General features: G+C 30.9%; 2 protein-coding genes across 3 annotated transcripts; both read right to left on the bottom strand.

The window, feature by feature from the left end:
• Positions 1–774: 774 nt before the first annotated feature.
• LOC135960388 (troponin C-like) lies at positions 775–19,948 on the bottom strand. The gene is made up of 6 exons (XM_065511668.1): positions 19,884–19,948; positions 19,540–19,601; positions 1,582–1,615; positions 1,112–1,510; positions 1,028–1,048; positions 775–952 (listed from the first exon to the last, which is right to left on the bottom strand). The coding sequence occupies exons 2-6, from the start codon at positions 19,540–19,542 to the stop codon at positions 948–950; spliced, it is 462 nt and encodes a 153-aa protein (XP_065367740.1). The 5' UTR covers positions 19,543–19,601; positions 19,884–19,948; the 3' UTR covers positions 775–947.
• TpnC4 (Troponin C isoform 4) lies at positions 6,511–20,007 on the bottom strand. 2 transcript variants are annotated; one of them, XM_065511671.1, is made up of 6 exons: positions 19,884–20,007; positions 19,540–19,601; positions 13,731–13,764; positions 7,628–8,026; positions 7,544–7,564; positions 6,511–6,752 (listed from the first exon to the last, which is right to left on the bottom strand). In XM_065511671.1, the coding sequence occupies exons 2-6, from the start codon at positions 19,540–19,542 to the stop codon at positions 6,748–6,750; spliced, it is 462 nt and encodes a 153-aa protein (XP_065367743.1). In that variant the 5' UTR covers positions 19,543–19,601; positions 19,884–20,007; the 3' UTR covers positions 6,511–6,747. The 2 variants fall into 2 exon arrangements, with proteins under 2 accessions (XP_065367743.1, XP_065367742.1); XM_065511670.1 differs by lacking the exon at positions 19,884–20,007 and adding an exon at positions 19,743–19,883.
• Between the last annotated feature and the right edge of the window lie 6,174 nt (positions 20,008–26,181).

Below are 26,181 nucleotides of genomic sequence, written 5' to 3'. Positions count from 1 at the left end.
TTTAGGGAAAAAAAATCGTAATCTATACAGGCGGCATGGTGTAGTGGTTAAATTGCTTGCCTACAAAACCAAGCACCCCAGGTTCGATCCCTGGCAGAGGACGAACAATTTAAATCATGGTTTTCGAGTTTTTAAAATTAACTTCCATCTAAACAATCCATCCAAGAAGTCCCCTGACCACTCCTCCACCTGGAAAAGAGGATAACATCATGGAAAAGATCAGGCAGCCCGCCACCCCCTGGGAGAAGGGTGAAAATCAAAGTTCAGCAAGGTTCCCCACCACTACACCAAATACAAAGAGGGCGTTGTTTCTAGACAACGACAGATGGCAGCACCATTACCCTAGACCAGCTACAGCAGACCAATCATCTACTTAGCTGGAACAACAACCGTTTAAACTGATACAAACAATAACAATGAATCTAATGGCACCATCGTACATGGAGACGTACTATACTCCTATAATAAGGACAGTGCAATCGACATGGGAAATACGCGAAAAACAACTGCAACAATTCGTATAAGACGGAAATGCTTTGTTGAAGCCAAATGCCCCCAAGTGGGGTAATGGAGAAAAAAATCTATACAGAATTGTCTTACTAACAACTTAAAAAGACCCTCGTAAATACATTTCCAAACTTCAGAGCCGATGAGGCACTTACTTGAATAAAATTTTCATTAATCCGAATTCAACGAAAATCAAAAAAAGTAAAAACATACACTAACGTACATACATACTTATGAATTCTTACAACCAATGCTGAATAATGTTACTTTGCTTTAATGCTTTATAATTTAGCATTTACCTTTTGTTTTATTAAACTTTTGTATATTTTATTTTATAAATAACAAAAAACAATTGAGCTAAAAAAAAACTCATAGATCTGTAAAAAATGGGTTGTATACCTCCGCATCAGTAACCCAAGGACTTAATGTATTTCACAAACTTAACCTAAAAAAAAGGAACAATAAAAAAAATTAATAGCAAGTCTTATAATAAACAAACACTATATACAAGTAAACATACCATTCATTACTTGCACGAATTCTGTAAAGAAAGGAAACAAGTATTATTCACTTATATTTAGTTTACTTTACAATTCAAACTCACCATCAAAATCAACAGTACCCGAACCATCAGCATCAATTTCCTCAATGATCATGTCCAATTCTTTGGCCGATAATTTGTCATCCAATTCCTTAAGAATGGTGCGCAACACTGATACTGTTATATAACCCTTGCCCTCTCTGTCGTAGATACGGAAGGCTTCCTTTAATTCACCCATCAACACTGGACCATCTTCATCAACTTCCACAAAACGAGAGGCAATTTTACAGAACTGTTTGAAGTCCAATTTGCCGGAATTGCCCTTGTCGACTTCTTTGATTAGGGCCTTAACGGCTTTATCGTCGAGTTTTTGACCAAGAATTTCTAGAATTTGTATGACATCGGCATGTTCAATCATACCTTTATCCTCAGGATCGAAGGCTTTGAAGGCATTGCGCATGACTAAATGAGTAAAATGTGGGATAAAATAATTAAAATGTTTCAAATAGTAAAAATCATTTATTTAATATTACTTCTGAGTTGTTCCTTGTCGTATTCTTGTTCAGCCTGAAAGTAATATTTATTTTAAAATAGATTTTATTATTAGTATTTTATGCTTGCTTAATTAAGATTATTAAAATTAGCATGAGTTTAAAATAAAGAATACATTATTTTCTAGGAGTATTATATTCAGCTGTGCCGAATCTTGGGTAAATGTGGGTAACTTTTCTTTTTATTTACTGGAACGATCCCCCAAAAGTTGATATAAAGATTTACGTTCTTATAAGTCTTATTTATGTCCAATTTCATCACGATATCAATGACCGATATTACCAATTTTTAATACCAAAAAAACCTTATCAACAGCGAGTATTTGTGGAAAAGTTCAGCCATCTAGCTCCTTTCGTTTTGTACCTATCTAGTTTTTAACAGGTAGACGGATGGACATAGCAGATTATTTTAAAGTTATTAATGATAGAATAGTGAATATAGATAGATTATTTATACGTTTATTAAATGTTGTTAATAAAAAACAAGTAAGAAAGTATGGTCGGTCAAGCCCGACCATATAATACCCTACACTAAGTAAAAGAGTAAAAACATTTTTCTTTTAAAATTTCAATTATTTTTATTTTTGAGTGATTTTCGGAAGTGGGCCTTATATGGGGGCTATGACCAATTATGGATTTATGTCTATATGAAAGTTTAATATGTTGAATTTTGTGAGTATACCAACATTTTTAAGCGATTTATGCACGTTAAAGTGATTTTCGGAAGCGGGTCTATACGGGAGCTATGACTAATTATGGACCGATCGTAACAAAATTTGGTGACATGAATTTTGTATATATAGAACTTATTTGGAGCGCAATTTGGGGAGATACATTTATAAATTAAACATTTATGACCGATAAAGTCCAATTTCGGAAGGACATTTGTATGGGGGCTAGGTGAAATAATGGACCGATTTCAACCAGTTTCAACAGACTTGGTCCTTGGACCGAGGAAATAATATGTACCAAATTTGATCGAAATATCTTCAAAATTGCGACCTGTACTCTGCGCACAAAGTTTACATGGACAGCCAGCCAGCCGACCAGACGGACGGACGGACATCGTTTAATCGACTCAGAAAGTGATTCTAAGTCGATCGATATACTTTAAGGTGGGTGTTAGACTAATATCGGTGTACTACCGATACAAATATTTATACCCTGCACCGCCATAGTGGGGAGGGTATTATGCGTTTGTAACGCCCAAAAATATTAGTCTAACACCCACCTTAAAGTATACCGATTGACTTAGAATCACTTTCTAAGTCGATTAAGCGATGTCCGTCCGTCTGGTCGGCTGGCTGGCTGTCCATGTAAACCTTGTGCGCAGAGTACAGGTCGCAATTTTGAAGATATTTTGATGAAATTTGGTACGTACTATTTTTTCGGCTCAAGGACCAAGCCTATTGAAACTGGCTGAAATCGGTCCATTATTTCACCTAGCCCCCATACAAATGTCCTCCCGAAATTGGACTTTATCGGTCATAAATGTTTAATTTATATATGTATCTCCACAAATTCCGCTCTAAATAAGTTTTATATACACAAAATTAATCTCACAAAATTTTGTTACGATCGGTCCATAATTGGTCATATCCCCCATATAAGGCCCACTTCCAAAAATCACTCAAAAATATAAATTATTGAAATTTTAAAAGAAACTATTTTTTTGCTCTTTTACTTAGTGTAGGGTATTATATGGTCGGGCTTGACCGACCATACTTTCTTACTTGTTTTTTTTAATTTTTGGGAGATAATCTAAGTCGGAAAATATCAACTAATAAGCACCCCTGACGAGGCTGATGATATCCTTACAGTTTACCGTAGAAGCGTCCGATGAGTTGGGTCTCGCAGAAGGCATATATGAGTTATTCAAAACATACTAGGGCAGGCACGGATCCAGTTCAACCACTTGTCGTGGGAGGGTTAATAAAGTAAAATTTATTTTACATTTTTTTCTTTTTGTATTAAAACTTTTCGGTTTTGGGTTTCCTTATTCTCCCCCCATCTCCTGGATCCGCGTCTGTACTAGGGTATATTAAATTGTATTTCGTTGGAGATTCCCTGTTCTGGGATTGTAAAACAAATTAGCAAATTTTGAAATTTAGTAACGACTACCGGTTAAATTTGGCAGTATCTGTGTTGGACCATTATCAAAAATTGGACACATCTTTAATGTTGGAATACAGTCTGTAATAATAGTCGATCTAGTCACTTATTTATGGTCTCATACTAAATCTTGATTTGAAATATTTTTTTTTTCTTTCGCACGTTGAACCGATCGAACACATTCACCGCATGCTTCTGGGCACAATCGGGGCACAATCGGTGTGCTTTTTTTTCAAATAAAAGAAGTAAAGCAAAACTTCCCGCATATGACGCTGTGTTGGTACAACACAAATGGCTGAGATCTAAGGGAAAAACCGAGACAACCTCGATTTTTAGCCTATTTTTTATCTCTATCTGGATTACTAATTCTAATATACACAATATGAATATTAGGGTGCGTCAAATTTTTTGACTACTAAGGGCATAGCAAATTCGTAATCTACGGAAAATTCTAAGAACTTTTCCAGAAGAAACCATGGTTCTAAAATCAAAATCGAGCTTCCGGTTTTTTACGAGAAGATTCAATTTTAAAAATAATACTATTTCTTCGTTTGTGTTCCGATTTCAATTATATTACATATATATAGAATCTTCTCGTCGAGTACTACATACAACATCTCGAAGCTATCAATTATCTCTTATAGCGTAAGAGATATTGGCATTTGAATAATACATTTTTAACATTTTTACCCACCCTACTCCAGTTTTTTGATGAACGCGGTTTTAAATATTTACCGAATTTCTAATTTATAGGACTTTTAATTTATAGGAGAAAAAAAGAAAAAATTGATTAAAAATAATGACTGAGTCCAAAGTTATGCATAAATTTCAAAAAATTAAAAAAGGCGATTTTTCGTTATTTTTTTGGGAAAAAAGTGCTTTTATTCTTATTAAGTTATCTAAAAAAATTCTAAGAAGATGTATAAAGAATATAAAGTTTTTGAATAGCCAACTTTACACCAAGTATTTCAAATTAAAAAAAATTAATAATTTTTGATACCGAGGAGACCAGGTGCATTCAAAAAAAAAACGCCTATTTTGTATGTAAAATTCAACTTTAGGGCATAAATTCTCAAACCGCATAGTCGATATCAAACTCTAAGAACCCATTTTAGATGGTCCAATATGTTCTTAATTATTTTTTAAAGGGTTTCGATAACCCCGCCCCTGGTATGGATATTATAGCCAAAAAATTAAAAAATCCCATTTTTGGGATTTTTCAACACTTGTTTGGGAATTGCTGGATTCCTGATTACAAATTTAAAAATTTGTTTTTATTTTTCCATTTTAAATAAAAAATCTATATAAATTTAAAATTTTACCTTACAAATATTGATAAATAAAAATTTTATTTCAATTTGAAATATTTGTAACTTAGCAAAAACTTAATAAAAACACTTTTTGTCATATTTTTTTATATATATATATGGGGGATTTCACGTCAAGTGAACCAACTTTTAAAATCGATGTCTTCCGATCGGGAAGACCACAATAGGTTATACCTATTGAATAGTAATTCAGACACAATTTTTCAACAAGATCGGTTAAGAACTCTGAGTTAGAAGGGGTCAAAACTTGACATTTTGGCCAAACATGTGATTTTTCTCATCCATGTAACTTATTACCTATTGTTCTTAGCAAAATGTGTCCCAAGTAGTTTAGATAGCTATTTCTTCAATCTTTCGAAAAAAAAATATTTAATAAAAAACAAAAATGTTTAATATTTTTTTCTCCGAAATAAAAAAAAAACTTTTTTGACTTTTTTTTAAAATGGGCCCTTTTTTAAATATAGCTTAGATATTTTCCTTAAAGATCTATTTGGTCGCTTAGTGGGATGCTATTTCGATACTTTTGATTGCAAATAAAAGACGTTTAGTAGTTTACAAATTGTAGCTACTATTTATTTATTTAAAATGTACAACAACAACAATTTAAATTGTCACTATGTGTTCTAATACACACGTTTATAATGTACACGAATTCACTGGCAAATACAGCACACTTTAAGGCACACAGTTGATGTTTATTTACACAGCGTCTAACATGAACTAACTTACGACTGCAACCTGTGCCACTATTTCACACGCCATCTTTCAAGAACCTTCTACAATGATCTTAACGGACAATTACTATAATCGAATTCTAGAGTTTTCGATGTAAATCGTGTTCGTTAAGATCCCTGTAGAAGGTTCACGAAAGATGACGTGTGTATAAATAATGGCAGAGGTTGCAGTCGTCAGTTCGCAGCTTAAACAATCAGTGTGTTCATACTTTCAAACAATGCTAACAACCACATGTCATCAACATTGTTGATAAGTAGAAGCTTCTACTGATGGAAATGTTTATAAACACGATGAATATTGCGGACCGTTAAATTCAAATCGCTATTGCAAATTCGCAACAATACTATAGAGACTTTGCACCATCATTTTCAATGGTAAAAAATTGGTTTACTAAATTTCGTTGTGTCAGTACAAGCACGGAAGTTGCCGAACGTTTTACACCCGAAACAATTGAACAAATTCACGATATGGTGTTAGTCGATCGAAGATTGAATGTGCGAGAGATTGTGGATGCCATAGGCATCTCAAATGGCTCAATAATTTAAATGTTTAATGGTAGCTTGGGTATGAGAAAACTTTCTGCAGGATGGGTGCCGCGAATTTGTTGCCGATACACTCTCACCTGCTTAATGTGCCTTGACTGGAGCCTTAAAAAGTTATTTTATATTTATAAATTATTCAATGTATTTTATTTATTTAAACTTTTTATAATTAAAACACCATTTAACTTCATTGGTTTTATATTATTTTTTTTATTAAATACAGTGATTTTATACAGTGGATTATAAATAGTTTTTAAACGAAAAATTGTCAACTGAAATCTTTTTTCTTTCTTTAATAAATAAACAAAATCAAATATCTGTTTAAAGTTAAAAGGAATATAAAAAAATGAAAGCAAATTTAAATAAAATGTCTTCTTTGTCTTCAAACCACTTTAGAAAAAAATGTTGTGGTAAAATGACTAATAAAAAACCTAACCTGAAATTAAAAGAATTATTAAAGTTTTATTAAGAACAATAAATGCATAAAAACAAAGTCTTCATTAAGGGCAGTGAGTGGATTAGTCAAATGTATTAAATATTACAAGTCAAAATTGGTGATAAAATGCTGAAGTTTTAATAAAGAAATTCACCTTGGCAATTGCATCGTTTTGGGAAAGAATCATTAATTTTAATCGCCTTTTTATAGAAACAAAATCAAGTAAGTTGAACGAAAGTTCAAAATGTGATATGAATTTCTTGGAATAACAAAACGCATGTTAAATTTTCGTTCAACTTACATGATTGTGTTCTATAAACAGAACGATATAAACATTTTTCTTAAAACCTACAATTACCCTAAAGAATTCCTATAAAACTCATTTCAATACTACTTGTGGCTAATCATTAGACGACAATGATGTCTACGTTTAAAGGGATTTTGAACAATTTCACGATACAGGGTTAAAATGGGTACCCATTTGGGGAAACGTGGACGATAGGGTGGACGACAATAAACTACAGGAGCTGTTGACAATGAGACATCTCTGTATGATGATGGTCTATACAAATGAGGCTGTTGCTGGACATGCCAAACATGTTGCAGGCAACGATCATGCAAACTATTTAGGGGACGTAACATTTGTTGGAATAAACGTTGAAATTGCATTTCAATGCGACGATGTAACAGCTGACGATGCTGGGGACAGGGACAACGGCTGGGGGTAACATTAATTAGCAGGGGATCAAAGCTAAAACGTTGATGGACAAACAAATCCTGGAAATTGTTACCTGTCATCACTTGCATGAATTCTTAAAGGAAAGAAAAAATTAAAATTTATTTTCACAAACATTTTTATATAACTCAATACCCACCATCAAAATCCACCGTACCCGAGCCATCCGAATCGATTTCCTCAATAATCATATCCAAATCTTGATTAGACAATTTATCATCCAATTCATGTAAAATGCCTCGCAATGTTTCCACTGTTATATAGCCCTTGCCGTCTTTGTCATAGATACGAAAAGCTTCTCTCAATTCACCCATCAATACTGGCCCATCCTCTTCCACTTCCACAAAACGCGAGGCTATTTTACAGAATTGTTTAAAGTCCAATTTTTCCGTATTGCCTTTATCGACTTCTTTGATTAAGGCTTTGACTGCTTTGTCGTCGAGTTTTTGCCCTAGAATTTCTAAAATTTGTATGACATCGCCATGTTCGATGAAACCCTTGTCTTCGTGATCGAAGGCTTTGAAGGCATTACGCATGACTGTTTGAATAGAATTTGGAAAAGTTGTAGATTGTGGCAGTGAGAGCATTATATCGGAGGAGGTATTTAAGAAGGAGCAGAAAGTAGTTTTTGTTTTAAAAAAAATTATGGTCTGGAGGTAAGTTCGGTTTGGCAATTTATAATGAATATACTCAGAGCAACTTAACGATAATAGGCAACCCGAAAGACACCGCACAATGCTCACAGAACAAGCGATTGATGGCGAACAGCGGAATGTTAATGATAATCCAAATATGTCAATTCGACAACGTTCTCAACAATTAAACTTGTGTCCATCTACTTTATGAAAAAATCGTACATAAATTGAAACCTTACGATCATTGTTCGAGCCGTGCATTTGGTTAATGGGTTGAAGGAGACATCGCTATTGACCAACAATTTCATTTAAAAACATAGTTCAGCAATGAAACACATTTTTGGGTAAATAGCTAGGTAAATAAATGTACATATCTGTCATTAGTCTCTTACCTATTGAACATTATAGTGTAAACAACAACGTTTTTTTTACTTCGAAAATGTCGAATTTTGTGCCAATAAAGCGTCATATGTGGGAAGTTTTGCTTTACTTCGGTAATATGAACAAAAGTGCCGCTGAAGCACACCAATTGCTCGCGTGGTTCAGTAATAGTGATTTCTATACGGAAGACAAAGATCTGACAGGTCAGCTAAAAAATTTGAAGACCGAGAATTGGAGGCATTACTCCATGAAGATTTTTGTCAAACCCTACAAGAGCTTGCAAAGTCGTTGGGAGATAATCAAGCTGCAATTTCAAAATATTGGCAAGCAGCTGAATTCTCTCAAAAGTAGTGATATTGGGTACCATACGAATTGAAGCCAAGAGACCTTGAAAGATGATTTTTAATTTCCGAAATGCCGCTTGAACCCTATAAAAGAAAATAATTTTTGCACCGAATCATTACTTGCTATAAAAAGTGAAGTTCGGTCAACCAGCCGAATCGACACCAAAGCCAAATATCCATTGCGCTAAGGTGATGCTCTGTAGTGATACTAAAAGGGTTATGAGCTGCAGAAATCTGGCCTAACCATCACACCGAACTGATTAGAATGCAGTGTTTGGGAAGTTCTGCCCCCCATAATTTAGTAGTAACAGAAGTAGCAGTTGAGGTAGTAGAAGAAGTAGCAGTTAAGTAGCACTTGAAGTAGCAGCTAAGTAGCAGTTGAGGTAGCAATAAAATAAGTCATAAATAAAAATCTTCATCCAAAAAAGTATATTATGTGTTGTTGTTGTGAATGTATATTTGTGTAAGTTGGTCGTGTTGTAAACAAAAGTTCGGCTTTTTTGTTATACACACAGAAAACACGATCTTTCTGTTAGCAACACGAACATCTGAGACGAATAAAATCGAATAATTCTTTCAAACTCTCTCAAAACAAAAACAACACACAGTGTTTAATTCTGTCAATTTTGGTTTTATGACTGAAGATTTTCTTTTTTGACTACTTTTATTGCTACCTTAACTGCTGCATCAACTGCTTCTTTACTGCTACCTTAAATATTAAAACTCAATATAGAGCAGTAGCAATGATTTGTATTTTTATGCTACTACTCCATTTACAATTCATGTTTTATTACTACTGCTCTGTTAAGAGTTTTATATTTTGAAGGTAGCAGTAGTTTTAAAAAAACAAGAAAACGAAAAAAGACAAATGCTACCGCTACATACACTTTTTTGAAGCAGTAGTTGTAGCAACAGTTAACAATTTCGTTAGTTATCGTAGCTATTTAAACACTGGTTTCAATCGATGCAGAACTTGGATACTTTTCACTTAAGAACAGAGTATTCGTTACTTTGTTATACTTTTGATAAAAAATTCCGTTTGATCCAGTTTCAACAGGCTTCGTCCTTTGTCCAGCCAGACGGATGGATGGACGGACATTGTTTTATCGATTTAGAAAATGATGCTGAGTCGATTGGTATAATTTGATGTGGGTGTTAGACTAATATTTTTGGACGTTACAAATATCCTTCCCACAATGTTGGTGAATTTTTTGTGAATTTATTTTTGGAAATTTTGCCCATAATGTTCATATTATGCCGCGTGCTGGTAAAAAATAATATGAATGATTTGGAATTCATCTTTGTATCTGAAACTGTTATTTCTTTTCAAGAAAATAAAGAGTTTCAGCGGGTTTTTATCAAGAAATCATGCCCATTTCTGAATAAATGGGTACATCAACAAACAAAATTGTTGTATTTGGGACAATACCAATCGACATAAGATCCAAGAGCGTCCAATGAATCCCAAAAAAGAAATTGGTTTGGATTTTGGGCTAGAAGAGTCATCGCACAGTGCTTTGTTTTCATATAGGCAATGGACAAAAATAGAAGGAGTTATTGCAGACGAATAAAAATTAGTGGAATATTACCTTTTGGTAAGATTAAGAAAAAATATAATTCTTGAAAAAATCCGTGAAAGGACACGGGTACCTCCCATATATCCTGAACATATAATTTTGAATAAAATTCACAGTTATACTCCTAACATTTTAAAATTTGGTTATAGTCATTTTAATAAAGTTATTGTTGTTTGTGAAAATTTTTATTACAATCGCACCACGGATTCGGGTGGCTGCCATACATCCTTTTCCTTAAAAAACCTATAAACCTGTATAAAATTATTAATTTTCAGAAATTATTGTTCTCTTATAATATTAGATGCAAATTTATGAAAATTTTATCGGAAGGATATTCATAATTCCAAGACATCAAGATTTCATTATCCTGCATAACATCTAATTTTTTTTTTTTAAATTTGTAAAAATCGTTTCTTATTTTGGAACCAATTTGGTTATAATCATTTTAATAAAGTCATTGTTGTTTGTGAAAATTTGTATTACAATCGCAGCAAGGATTCGGGTGGCTGCCATACATATTTTTCCTTAAAAAACCTATAAACCTGAATAAAATTATTTATTTTCAGAAATTATTGTTCTCTTATAATATCAGCTTAATTTAGTTATTAACATTTCAATTCTAGCAAGGATTTACATAACTGTCATATATCCTTTTTTAAAAAAAATACTTAAATATTTTATATATTTTCTAAATTCGGAAGGACGGATGGACGGACATTTTCAAATGTTGATAGCCTTATGGTTCAGCTGTAATATTAGAAACTGGATGTTGGATTATACATTAAGTGTTCATAATATCATCAGAAGCTCATATTAATATCTCAATATAAGGATATGTAGGTTATATTCAATTATTGAGTTACTTACATTTACGGTAAAAATGTATTATTTATGGGTGCCATCAAAAACAAATTTTTTTTAAAGTTCTAGTCAAAACGGACAAATAATGATTTCACATTATAATAAATAAGAGATAGGCATTAGATAAAATTAAAGAAAAATTAAAATTGATTAACATGTTTTTTTTTCAAAATTTAATCAAACTTTGGTTTTTTTTTTGACTTCAGCAAAAAAACATACAACATCAAGAACCAAATAAAGACCTATTAATGCACTTTATGTCATTAAACTACGTTTGTTAAATAATGCAATATTTCTTAGTTATTTAAAAGAAAAAATGGTATTATTTTGTAAAAATCCAAAAATCTGGAGCTATTTCCCCAAACCATCAAATTGAAAATTTTCGAAATGGTAATTTGTACATTTAAACAAAAACAAAATTTTAATAATTTTCATACGAAAGGACAACACATGATTACATTTTCTTATAGATAATACTTATGGCTATTCTATAGTAAAACATAATCAAAATAGATTAACACGTATTTTACTAATATTCCAACAAAGTTTTAGAATTTCAGGCTTACAATAAAAAAATGTTAATTATTAAAAATTGCGCAGATTAAACTGTTAAACCTTTTTTGACAAAAACAGTAATTTTCCATAATTCCACATTCATATTCTTTCATTTGCAGCCAATATCGAGTTTATATCTTTTAAAACGAACTTTTAACAATGATTTTAGTTAACCTTAAAAAAAATATATTTTTCTCCATAAAATTTATGTTAAAAATGTACTAACTTTAGCGACCTCTAGTGACTACAAACAGAGATATTAATAAAAAAGTATTTTTTACACGAATGAGATATTTAGTTGTCTATTGAAAAATATAAATTTCGTTAACATCAAAGACATGATCTTGTTTTTGATTTTTGTCCATTGAACAAAGCACTGTGCATCGGTTCATATATCTTTGAGATCGAACGTTGGCCAGGCCATCACCGTCAAAGGCGAGCGAAATAGGTCAAGGATTAAAAACTTTTTTTTGCCTTCTTGGTTGCAACTGGAAGGCTCTACATTCCATACAGCTCATGCCACATTGGACAATCTGCACGAGCGATTCGAGGGCATGGTCATCTCATGTGTATGTGATGTGAATTGACCACCGAGATCTTGAGATTTGATCCCGATAGAATTTTTCTGGTCGTGTTTTCTTATGGGGCAAGTCTATGCGAATAATCCACAAACCACAGTGAATATAATCCATTCCTTCGGTCATATTCAGCCTGATTCATAGAAAATTGGATATTTCTGTTGAGCTCCACCTAGCGGACATTTGCACTATGATATATTACATACATAATGTCATCGATAGGCCTTTCAAATGAACAAAAAATTTCGATGGTATCTTACACACATTTTTTTAATTTAATTTTAAAGACAGAAAGCGCTTAATGAGAGACTCTTTCTTTGAAGTTCGTGTTTTGGTCAAAGTAGAAATATTTTCAAAAAAAAAAAAATTCAAATTAAAAATAATTGTTGCATTTCATTCATGTATCCATTAGAGGCCTGCACAAATGTATTTGCTTTTTAAATACATATCACACATCATCCGTGTATAACAACGAATACATGTTGAACTGTTTGTCGCGCATTGCAAGTACTGCCGCCTGTGTTTTCAAATTTTTTAAAACGAAATTTTGAAAAATTAAAACAAAAGTTTTCTATTCTAATAAATGCTAAATGAGGATTAAAAATGCAAATTCTAACATTTGTAGATATAATGAGTTAGCATGGAAACTAGTTTGAAATTGAAGAATTTTCGGGAAATTTAGTTTTTGATCACAAATTAATACAAATTTGTGATCAAAAAAAAAAATACATTTTGCCTACGAAATTTTGAAATGTGTAGTTTTATCAAATTTGTGAGCAAACACTAATTTCAAATCGATCCCTGTGCTAACCCATTATAATTACAACTGTTAAAATTTGCATTTATAATCATTATTTTTAGGTTTTTAGAACTGAAAACAATTTCTTTAGTTTTTGGAATATTGTTGCAAAAAAAATATTGAAACTTTTAGATTTTGAGATATGCATGAAGTTCAACTTCTTATATTTTTTTGAAATATTACTATTTTAAGCCAAACGTCGAAACTTCAAATAAAATGTTCATTTGGTTTTTAGATGATGGAGAAAACTTAGACCTTGAGATTATCGGAAATATATAAAACGTAAAGTATAGGCCTCCGTAATGGCCACCAATCAAACAGTATCCTGGAATAGACATCATTATTTAGATATTTGTAGTGGATGATGGCGCTACTGATCTTGTGTGAAGATAATTTAAACCCACAAATTCACGCATATTACCATGATTTTTCAAATAAAAACTACAATCTAGCTCTTTTTAATACTCTCTCCTTTATAAAATGCACTTTTTTTGTTTTTCTTTGCAACTTACTTCTCAGTTGTTCTTTATCGTATTCCTGTTCACTCTGGCAAATTGTATGGAAATAAAAGAGAGAAATATTCCAAAATTAATATTGTTGAACAAGGCACAAATTAGGAAAAGTGGTAATTATCGGAGTGCCATTCAGGAAGTGCTTAAATATTTATAAATATTAGTGCCAGCCAAAGCAAGGTGCTATATATATGTATATATAAATGGGTGATCATATGCTGCGGGTTGGAATTGCAAGCCTTATCAAATACAGTTGATGTAGTTGGAGGCAGGAACGTGGATTGTTGTGCATGACAGGTTTGAGGTTTGTTAATGTGCTCACAATACTAAATTTGTTATAAGCATTCAAAGGATTTTTTAAATATACTGCAAAAAATAACTTTATTTTGAAATTATTGTTCACTTTTTATTTATTCAAGCATTAATATCTTACATGATATTATAATAAGGAAACTTTTGATTCACGAACTTAAATAGGTGTTAAACTAAATTAATTAAATTAAACCAGTTAGTATTAAATAAAAATATGATATTTCACTTTGCACAGTCATTTGTTTTAATTAAATAAACTATAATATTAAATAAAAAAATATCACAATGCTGCAACAAGGCTTTTATTATATATTCTTAATAATAATGTTTGCTTAAAAAAAAGTCATGCCAGATCATGAATTATATGCTAAAAATAATGTTTACGATTTTTTCTATCAAATATTTTATCAATATGAATAATGCGCCTTAAATAATTTTGTATATTTTATGCGAAAAACTGGATTTAATCTGCTGTCACAACTAAAAATTTTCAGATCGAAACCGAACCAATTCAAATATTTGGCCAAAATATAAATATTCGACCTAATCCGAAATCCAAATAAAATATTTCAGTTTGTTCTGAAATCATTAGTCAAAACCACATTAGATTCACATTTAAAATTATACCATTTCCAATTGTATGTCAAAACTATTTTAAAAATTTCTAATTATATTCCATAATTTTCAAAATACTCCAATTATATATCAGTAATTTCTAATTCTGTTTCAGAATTTTGTTTTTGTGTTTCGGAGATGTCAATTTGTATTTCAGAAATTAATTTTAAAATTATACATAAAAATGTTTTAGAATTTTCCAGATGTATTTCAGAAATTACCATTCAGAATTTTCTGTTTGTATTTCTATTAAAAAATTCTGAAATACAAATGGAAATTTGTGAAATACTATTGGCAAAATCTGAAATACAATTAAAAAATTCTGAACTACAATACAAATAGACTATTTAGAAATAAAAATAGAAAATTCTGAAATAAAATTCGACATTTCTGAAATAAATTTTTAATATTCTGAAATTCCATTGATATTTTTTTGTAATATAATAAGAAATTTCTAACTGTAAGAAAAATTTGAAATAGAAATGACGTACTGATGTCAATAAAGTACTATTTAAAGCAGTTGTTCCGTTATAGTCACACATTACACAGCTGGGCAGAATCAAAATATTTCGGAAATAAACCCGCCATTTCCTTCCGGATGATAGCATAGGAGCATGCAATATTTGTAAATGGTTTTTAAAATTTTGTGGTTTGTTCGAATTTTATATACTTAATTAGGCCTTGATTAGGCCTATAAGATACATGTGCCCATAATAATAGTTATTGAGTTACACGAATTTTAGAAATCAAATTTCTTCATATCCAGACCCAGTTTTTTATAAAATCGGGCACAATGTATGACTATAGATGGAAAATTGATAAAAACCCAATTGGTAAATACCCGGTAAAATTGGTAAATTGGGTAAAACCAGGTATTTACTAAAAATGTGTGTAAAAACTATCTTGAAGATTATGTCGAGCAGAAAAACATTGGATGGTTCAATAGAATGATTTTTTTTATTTAATTTTATAAAGAAAAAGAAAAAATTGTAAATAGAAGATGCAAAATAAAGGCCTGAAGACTTCTTATTCACTGTCGCTGAAACTTTCAATATTAGTTTCACTTGGGAAATAATCAAAAATAGTATGAGGTGTCGGTGAAGAATGTATTATTCCAGTAGAAGTGTATGGTATATCATCAAATGATTCAGAAGAACTAATGTTTCCATATTTTTTCATTTCTTGGTCTTCCCATGTTAAAACCTAAAAACTATTTATGAAAATTTGTTGCATTTTACGACTACTAGCACAATAAACACATACCTTCTTTAATTCGCTTTTTGAATGTTTTTTTAGTTTCTAATATGAATAAAAATATATTTAGGTTTGATTGACATTCAGTTTTTGAAAATATTTTGATATTAAAATCATTTTATAAATACCCAAAAAAAGATTAAAAAAAGAAATATACCCTATTTACCCAGTATTTACCCATACATCCGGTAAATATCGGGTAGAATCCCATCTATATGTATGATCGATTTCATTAATTTTATCTCTGTTTCTTAAATAAGAAAAACATTTGCAAATCAATATCTTTTACAATTACAAAAATACACGATTTTTGAATTTGAAAATTAAGAAAATTATAAATTTTTGAGGCCGAAATACTGATATTACTCTTTGCTTTCTAGAAAAATGTTTTTTAGGGAACTTATAATGAATTTATATTTTTTTTGAAAGGTATTTCAACAAGATTAGATTTAAAATAAAAGACGTCTAATATATTTTGATGGGGGTTTCCTTAGACTCTTCTAAATTCAACCAATGTATTATGGAAATTTTGAATTTATGCAAAATCCCAAAGCAAAAGTCCTCTTATTTGCTTTTACTTTGGAATTGTAACTTTATTGTAAAATATGAATTAAAATTTTAATTTTGAAATATAATTCGGTAACTATAAGACTAAAGTGACATATAAAAACCTAAAAGAAAGCATTAAGAAATTATACAGAATTTTGAAATGGAAACATAAAAAAATTTCAGTCGTTTAAAAATTATACATATCTGTGGAATCCCACTTCAAGACCCTATTGAGGTGCTTATGAATGGTCCGTGTGTATAACTTAAACTCGAATTCGTGTCTGCAAAGCCAATATTTTGAGTCTGCCCCACTGTTCAATATAGAACCCAATAAGCACCAAAGTCCCCAAAACTCAAGCACTTGAACATTTGGTTGGAATTTGACTTGAATTCAAATAAAATTACATTTTAAACTTGAAAAATATTTGAAAAAATTAAATAGTTTTTCAAACATAAAACAAGTGGATTGAATTTATGCTTCCTTTTTACTGGAGAATGCTATTTATATTAATTTATTATACTAATACTGGACTCAAGGCTTGAATTACACTTCTAAAGAAGTGGTGTATGTTATTTGATGCTTTCGCAGAAGTAGTTTTGACAGCAACAAAAATTCACTAACTAAAGAACTGGCTCCAGAAACATTGCAACGAAAGAACTACTTCGTTGGTGCCGTTTTAACCCTCCAATCGAGACTAGTCGCAAGTATTAAATTGATATCAATAAAAAAAGGCGCGTTTGAAAATAATCTCTTCACTTTTTATTTCGAAAACTTAAAAACAATATTAAATTCAATGTATTTAAAAGAGTAATACAATAAAAATTGTAGTAAAAATATTATTTTATCAAAAATAGCTTAAAATTTAGGGTGATTAAAAAATTTTACAATATAAAAATGTTTGCCTGTATCAACCAGATCAGTTGCGAGCAAAGAGCTGTTGTTTGCTAATGAGAATTTTAAAGAGAAATCATTGATTCAAAAATTATTTGCAGAACCGTTCAAAAGAAGGGCCAATATAACGCTTCTGTAGAAGTTGTTTTGAAGGTGACAATTTCAATCAAAATACATCAATGAAAGAACTACTTATAGAACCCTTTTAAAATAAGTAGTATTTGTTACCCTTTCGCAGAAGTACTTTGAAGAGTGGCAATTTTAAACAAAAATCATGTATCTAAAAACTGTTTACAGAACCGTTCCTAAGAAAGGTTCTTGTTTTGAAGGTGGTAATTTCCAACAAAATGCTTCAGTGATAGAATTACTTATAGAACCGTTTTAAATAAGTAATATTTGTTTCTTAATACTGTTGTAGAAGTATTTTCAAGAGTGCCAATTTTAAACACAAATCATTGATTAAAAAACAGTTTCCAAAGAACCGTACTGCCTCTGTTACACTTCTGTAGAACTTCTTCCGAAGGCTATAATTTCAAATAAAGTTCATTCTTTGAATTAACAAATAAATTAGAGTTATTACTGGTCTCATGAAGTAGTAAACTAGTAAAACTAGTAATCAATACTAGTGCTAAATAACTGGTTCATAGCTTAAATAACAATATGAACTTTAGAATTGCAATCCACTAATCCACAGAATGGGTTTTAGAAGTGATTGCAATATTACTTACTAAATCCATGAATAGAAATCTAGAACAAATACATTTTATTAGTAGGAAATACTATTTACAATATACTAGATATGTCAAGCAACAAAAAATCCAAAATTGAGTTATTGCTTGATTTCTGTTTCGTAATGGTAAATGCACCCTTTAGTGCGAAAAAAAAATTACTAGGCCCTAATGTATTTTTTTTTCATACATGAGGAGCCGCAGAACAAAAGATAATTTTTCGAATTTTTTTACAAATTGATTTTTTGGTATTTTTATAATATTTGGGTTGAAATCTTCTAGAAAAAATCAATTTCTCAAAATTTTTAAATTTTCAAAAAAGTACCTTTTGTTCTGCGGCTCCTCATATCTTGTATCAATAAATGTTAAAAAAAAATTAGAGATTTACATGCTCTAAACCCCTACATGGTTGGATATGAAAAGTTTTATAGGAATATTTTTCAAATGCCTTAAACGGAAAGAATACACACTAGAAGGAGTGTATGATGACGAATAGTTATTTCAGAACATATATGAATATGATGTTACACTAAAAAATTAGCATATTTCGTATGAAATTTGCAATAGTGATGGTTGTTTGTTTCAGAAAACAGTCAAGTACAAACTTATATTATTTTTTAAACATATTTTAATGTAGATAAAACAGTTTTATGTTTATCAAACAGTTACACAAAATAATAACTTTCATAGGAAGAAATATGAATTTTTGTAAAAGTAATTTTAATATTTTTGATTTTCATTGATTTACTGAAAATCAATAATTTGTTGCTTGACTGGTTTTCGAAATAAACAATTCAATTGAGGCAGACTTATCTACGACAAATTATTTTAAACTCGCTAAAATTTAATACAAAACCGGTCTCTCTTCAAATAGCATTGCAATTAAAATCAACTATAAAATTATTTCAGTTATATTTTTATACTTCCTATATCAAGCATAGGCCACTTTTGCGCTTGCGGCCTCAATTAGTATTTCACTAATATAAAACTATATTTGGCTATAATTTTAAGATAATAAGCCGGTTTTTTTTAAATTTATATATTTTTTTTTGTAATTAATAATAGAAAACACTTATAAATTTAATATTTTTAGGTTATGATCTGTTTTTTTGCACACTTTTTTTGCTATATTATTTTGTGCACAATTTTACACATTTTTATGTGATTTTCAGTTCTAGAAATTCTTTGATTACTTAAGAGAATTAAGCATATAATGAAATCCTACATTTAACCTCTAAATAAATTAGTGCGATTGATTAATGTACTTTATAGTCTTGCTTTTTATAAAAACAATCAAGGCCATTTACAAAAATATTTTTGGTTTTATTTTTTTTTTTAGAAAAAAATGTGTATATGAAAATAGAATCAGGTGTTCAAAATTTTTTATTAAAATATTGATATTTTTTAATATTAAACTCATGCTAATTTATGCTAAAATTGTTTTGGATGAAAAACTTACCATTTTGTTTGAAATATATTAATCCAAAAGTTAAGGGGGAATTGAATTGAAGCAACTAGATCCTTTAAAAAAGAATTTTTATTAAATATTTTAGTTTTCTTTTTAAATATTTATATTATTTATCGCTTATTATTTTTTTGTATAAACTTTAATTAAATTTATGTTTAAAATATTTTTTTTTTTAAAAAAAATTTTAAATTTACTTTAAATTGTAAGCGTTTGAAAAACTACGTCAAGAATGAATCAGTTTGGAACACGGAGCAATTTAACCGATTATGTGTGTTTACGTTAGAGCACCACGATAATCACTCAAGTCTAGTGATTTGCATCAATTAAAAAATTACCTTTCGATCAGATCGAATTAGTTTGAATATGTATTCTGCTCTGCTCTGTAGTTGGCTAAAAGTTCTATTCAGTTGCTAGATGCTGAAAGAATCACAACAACGTTTTGTGTCGCATTATCGAAAACAGCAGCAACAACAACAAAAACAATTACAACAAAAACCAACAAACACTGTATGTACTTGTAAAAGTATGTAACAACAACAGCAACGCAATGTTGTTGTTGATGATGATCACTTTGAATTTATACGATGTTTTATTTTATGGTGACTTGTTGTTGTATTCGAATCAATTCAATTTTAAATATTCAAATAGAGCGACATATTTGTTCCTTAAATGTTGTTGTCGTTGTTGTTGTAATTGTTGTTGCATTTTATTGAGAAACATTGATATAATTAGAAATGTAAGACAGAGAAAGAGTACATGATGAAAAAAAAAAACACAAATAATGAATAAATAAAATCCCCCATAAAAGAAATAAATGAAGCCAATATAAATGAAGAATGATGCTTAAATGAAAAACAAAAAATTACATTTAATCACATACAAATAATCACCAAAAAACGATTAAAAAAAAATATCAAACATATAGAGGAAAAAATAGTTCAAAATAATTGGGCTTTTTCAATTAACAATTCAACAGTGGTGCTGGTGTTAGAAAACATGTGAAACACTGAGGAAATTTAATTAAATTTGTTGTGCAGTAGTTGTCATCCATCACCTTTAGTAATTTTTTACGTATTTTGACTGTAACAATTAAAATCTATCTTCTATATAAATAAAAATCAAATGTCGTTCGTTGGTAATTGCATCAGTTTGAGAACGGCCTGACCGATTTAGACAATTTTTTTTCTAAAATGTTGGCTATAGTCCAATTTAGGTTTTTACGGAATGAAAAATTTATCACGCCCAATTTTTTCAATTTATCCAAAATCGGAAAACGGCTGCACCAATTTGGCTAATTTTTTGTTTAAAGTTTCAGTTTTTACTGAAAGAAAAATTGACAACGCCAATTTTTTCCTATATATCCAAAATTGCAGGACGCCTGGACCGATTTGCAATTTTTTTAATGCTCGCAATAGTCCGCAAAAGTTTTTACAGAAATAAAATTTGTCCACGTCCACTTATTAAATACATCTGCAAAATACATCGATCTGTGATCACTCATATTTCAGACCAAAATTCGATTACTTATATAAAAGCTCACAATATATTAAATCAGTCAGTATGCGTTTGATCAAGAAAGAAGCTCGATCGGAGATCACTCATATTTCTGACCCAATATCGATTTTTTATATAAAAAGTCAAAGTATCTAAAATCGTCAGTAACTTGGCCAATAAGCGTTTAATCAAGAAAAGGTTCACTCATATTTCAGACCAAAATTGCTAGTAACAAAATAAATGGGATCACAATATTTCTGAACAAAAATCGATTTTTTATATAAAAACTCAAAATATCTAAATTCGCTAAGAACTCGGTCAGTATGCGTTTGATCAAGAAAGGAGCTCGATCTGTGATCACTTATATTTCTGAACAAAAATCTAATTTTTATATAAATACTCAAAGTATCTAAAATCGTTAGTAACTTGGCCAATAAGCGTTTAATCAAGAAGAGGAGCTCGATCTGTGATCTCTCATATTTCTGAACAAAAATCAAATTTTTATATAAAAACTCAAAATATTTAAATTCGCTAATAACTTGGCCAATAAGCGTTTAATCGAGAAAAGGGGCTCGATCTGTGATCACTTATATTTCTGACCAAAAATCGATTTTTTTATATAAAAACTCACAATATCTAAAATCGTTAGTAACTTGGCCAATAAGAGTTTAATCAAGAAAAGGAGCTCGATCTGTGATCACTCATATTTCAGACCAAAATTGATTTACATGTATTCTGTAGTTGCAATACATAGGTTTCTAACTCAGGTTTATTCTATGACCATAAGATTCATTGTACACAATTTTTTTAATTTGACAGGACAACGTCTGTCGGGTCAGCTAGTAACAAAATAAATGGGATCACAAAGTTCATTTGAAATTTTGTATACTTTTCTTTATCATAATGACAACTTCTGTGGAAGTCAAGGCCTTGAGTACCGAATTTAGAATGTCCTGTAGATGCAATGTACTGATCATGACCAACACTCTCCTTATGTATTGACTCAGCTATAGAGCTAATCTCTTCGTTTACACATCTAGTTGGTGACTCTTTGAAGATATCATTATCGATTCATAGATTTCTTGCTGTCAATGCGATTATTAGCAGTACAAGTACCAGTGATAATTACAATTCCAGACATGCTAATTCATGAATTTATCCATACTATTTATAGCTGGCTAACATTGAATTTGTATAAATAATAGACAGGGGCTTTATTTGATGTCAGTATCCGTATACCTATTCGAATACCTAATCCAGTTTGCTGCCATTTAGGTAGCCGATAGTTCTTCTTGAAGTATTCTACATTCATTCGAGAGCTTGCAAAATATCTTGATCCAGAATCAATGTAGACACTACAACCTTCTCGCATTGGAGACATCCGTGAGTACGTTTAGACTCCGAGTAGATGAGGACAGTTCCTTCACAAGTACAGTAATATCCGAGATCGAATCTTTATTTCGAATCTTTATTGAGAAAGTAGGTTTTGGAGTGCAGTAGTCTATGAGACTTGAAAGATATCCTGACTCAGTATCAATGTATACACTAAAACTTTCTTTCCTTTTTGGAGCCAACTGTAATTACGTTTAGACTCCGGGAACACAAGAACAATAATCAGTGTTGCCGCTTTGGTCCAATTGGACCAAAAGTGGTAGATTTTATTTACAAGTACAACGATTGGTAGTTTGGTTGGTTTGTTCAATTTTTTTAATTTTTTGGTAGGAAATACAATTAATATTTTTAAAATTTATAGTTTTTAAATTTAAAGATAACAAATAAAAAACATGTGTGAAATAAAATAATTGGAAACCCTGATTATTGAACTTAACGCCGTTAAATGTATAACATCTCTGCATTTATATGAAAAACATCAAAATCACAGTGTCAGTGCAAATTAAATGTAAACAAACACTTGTATTTCTTAAAAGGCCTCAAAAAAGTTATTTTTTTTTAAATTTTATTTAAAAGTTAAAATATGTAGTATTTTTAGATATCTTTCAAAAACTCCAAGACTGGCAATTGATGCTGATGGAGAAAACCAAACATCAAACGGCAATGATAGAAAATAAATATGAATAAAATATCTATAATTTTACTTTTTTGTAGTGAATAAAGTTGCAAAACGAAGCGGAAATTTAGGAGTGAGTGGATTCAACTTTTTGATTGCTTGCAGGAGAAAGATGGAAGCTGTTTTTGCATTGTATGTTTCAAAACAATCTTAAATCACTGTTCCCACATAAATAATGGAATTTGCTTCGGCTAAGTGAAATATCTTTAGATATTAATGCTCGCTTAAATTTGTTCGGGAAAATGTAAGCTCACTTAAATATGGATTCAATGAACTCTGTTATAGTGACTTATGTAATTTTATTTTTAATATACTTTCACTTCCAAATAGTTCTGCTGCTGCAGAACGAAAACATAATTTATGACAAACCCTAATATAATAGCAACTTAACGAGATATATAAAAATCGATTAATTATTTTCGAATTTATTCACATTTTCACAAAATTTTACTTTTTTGTTTGATATACATAAAACTGAGTAGGTAATGGTTCTTCTTTCGAATCGGCAGAAATTGTTCAGATTTATTGCATTATGACAAACCCACATGTAATAGCAACAAAATGATTTTGTTGCCCTGTGTAATCAAATGCTTATATTTATTTAAAATTAAATTTTTGGTAGGATAGGACAGAATTTGGTAGGTTTTAGAGTGTATGTTGGTAGGAAAAATATTTTCTTTGTGTCAACGCTGACAATAATATACGAGATCGAAACTTTATTGACAAAGATGGTTTTGGAGTGCACTTGTCTATGAGACTTGATAGATTATACTTTAATCTTATAATACTGGCATATCGTTATCAGCGTCAGCTGTTTGTACGGATCCGAGATCGAAACTTTATTGGTAAAGGTGGTTTTGGAGTGCTAAGAAAATATTAATGTGTTTTAAACTCGTTCCAAGACGTAGTTGAGAAATTTGTTATTCTATCTTCTGTTCAAATATAGAATGAACATAAGAATACTAAATTTTACAGGGAAAATATGCTGAAAAATGCGAAAAAAAATTAAAAAAAAGCTTGTCTATTTGTTGGTGTTAAATGAGTCTAAAAAGTGTTTGATCTACTACTACAAAAGCTAAATTGGCAACGCTGCTTTCGTCTCATGTAATCAATACATCTTAACGAGATTATTGTCTATATCGAGCCCCTGACTCTGTTGTATATATATAATTTAGTCATCGCCTTAGAGTCTGCCCCCTGCAGAGTAAGTTTCCCGGATAATCTAGAGTGGTGTCAAAGAATTTGCGCTATGCGATTGGATCAGTTCAACAATGTTCAGAATTGGTATTCTAAAGGAATACAACTTGCACAAGTTCCCTTCTGGTTGGATTTGCACTCATTACACTTCCGATACTTCAGAATCTTAACTTAGAATCTTGAGTACTGTTTCCCATCACTTATAGAGCGTATCAAGATGGATATCAGAGACTGTCAACGTTACATCATACTCGTATATAACAGTCGTAAATCACACGAATGATTGGTTTCACAGGAGATGCGAGAGCACTACGCACTGTGGTATTTGACTTTTGGATACGGTAGCTACCATTGATCCTATATGTTATCAAATCCGAATTAAATTTGATAATCGATGAGTTCATGTCAAGCTTCTTTAGATTTAACCTAATATGTGCTGATTCGACATTATTGATACCTCCTTCTATATCCATAAATACTACGATAGTTTTGTTTTTGAACTCAAGTGATCATTCTACAAATCCAACGAAATTGTTAAGAGTGTATTTTCAACTGAGAATTCATTCCAAGTTTATCAATACAAAATATATAACCCTATTTGTTTTCAAATCCTTGTCTATAGTGTGAGAAGCCTTTCTGATTTGTGGTTAAATAAAATGCTGCAATGCATCTATTGTTTGCAGGAAAGACATGTTAGAAGATAGTCAGTAGATAGTTAGTAATTCTACTATAAGTAATAATACTCGTAATTGACGATACCACCATAATTGGATCCATGCACCGGAACGACCCGAGTAATATTCTCCCAGAGATTCTCAAACCAGCGGCAGTTCTATCAACCGAAAGTGTTCCCCAGGAAATAACGTTCGACATCATCATGGGACGGTTACAACAAATAATAACTACATTGTTCTCTAGATCACCTGTAATTAATGCCAGGAATGAGGTTATCTATTAAAGCTTCTAGCGTATCCAGTTCACTATACCATTTATCATCAGATTTCTGGATATATTCAGGGACTGTTGGGAACAAGACAATATTTTGCGCAGCTAACTTGTCTCGGTAGAGCTCCTTTCTCTTCGGTATTATTATTAATGTGGGTTCCCATTATCTCTATGTAGAGAGTGAAACTTCTGTCTGAATATAAATGAATAATAATACCACCTGTTTGTGGTCCTCTCTTGATTACGGCATGTAAAGGGTCTTTCATTAAGCTCTCCCAATCTTTAAATTTAAATTAAACAAAGTGTGTGCGACATATCATCTGGCTGAATTTCTCGATATCGGTGACCAGTTCACATCACCTCTACGTGAGATAACCATGCCCTCAAATTCAATCCTAAAGAAGTTGGTAATCGTTGAACAATAGCGCTCGCCGTTGACGGTGATGGACTGGCCAATGTTGCTCTCAAAGAAATATGAACCGATATGTCCGCCAGCCCAAAACCCATAACAGACCGTTACTTTTTCTAGAATCATTGGGTGCTCTTGAATCTCATGTTGATTGGTATCGTCCCAAATTTGACAATTTTAATTGTTGATATGATCATTCATCCACAAATAAGCCTCATTGTAAAATGCGCAAAGCTCGGGAAACATTGAACTAACAGAACACCACTTTTGATAAAAAAAATGTTATCATTTGCACGTGATGTTGAATGCTATATCCGCCGATGGTGATTTAACAAAACAATCTGAAAAAATGACAGCCAATTCCACAATAAAGCCGCTATCAACTGTATAAGTTCGAAAGTCCCTATTGGAAGAACCTTTTATAACTGAGTCCCAATATTACGATGATATATCCACAATATGATCGAATCTGCATCGGCAATTCATTACATTCATTAATAATGATGACGAATAGAATATA

Source organism: Calliphora vicina, chromosome 5 (assembly GCF_958450345.1).
Source record: "Calliphora vicina chromosome 5, idCalVici1.1, whole genome shotgun sequence".
Taxonomy (NCBI): domain Eukaryota; kingdom Metazoa; phylum Arthropoda; class Insecta; order Diptera; family Calliphoridae; genus Calliphora; species Calliphora vicina.
This window is presented reverse-complemented; position numbering and strand designations above follow the sequence as displayed.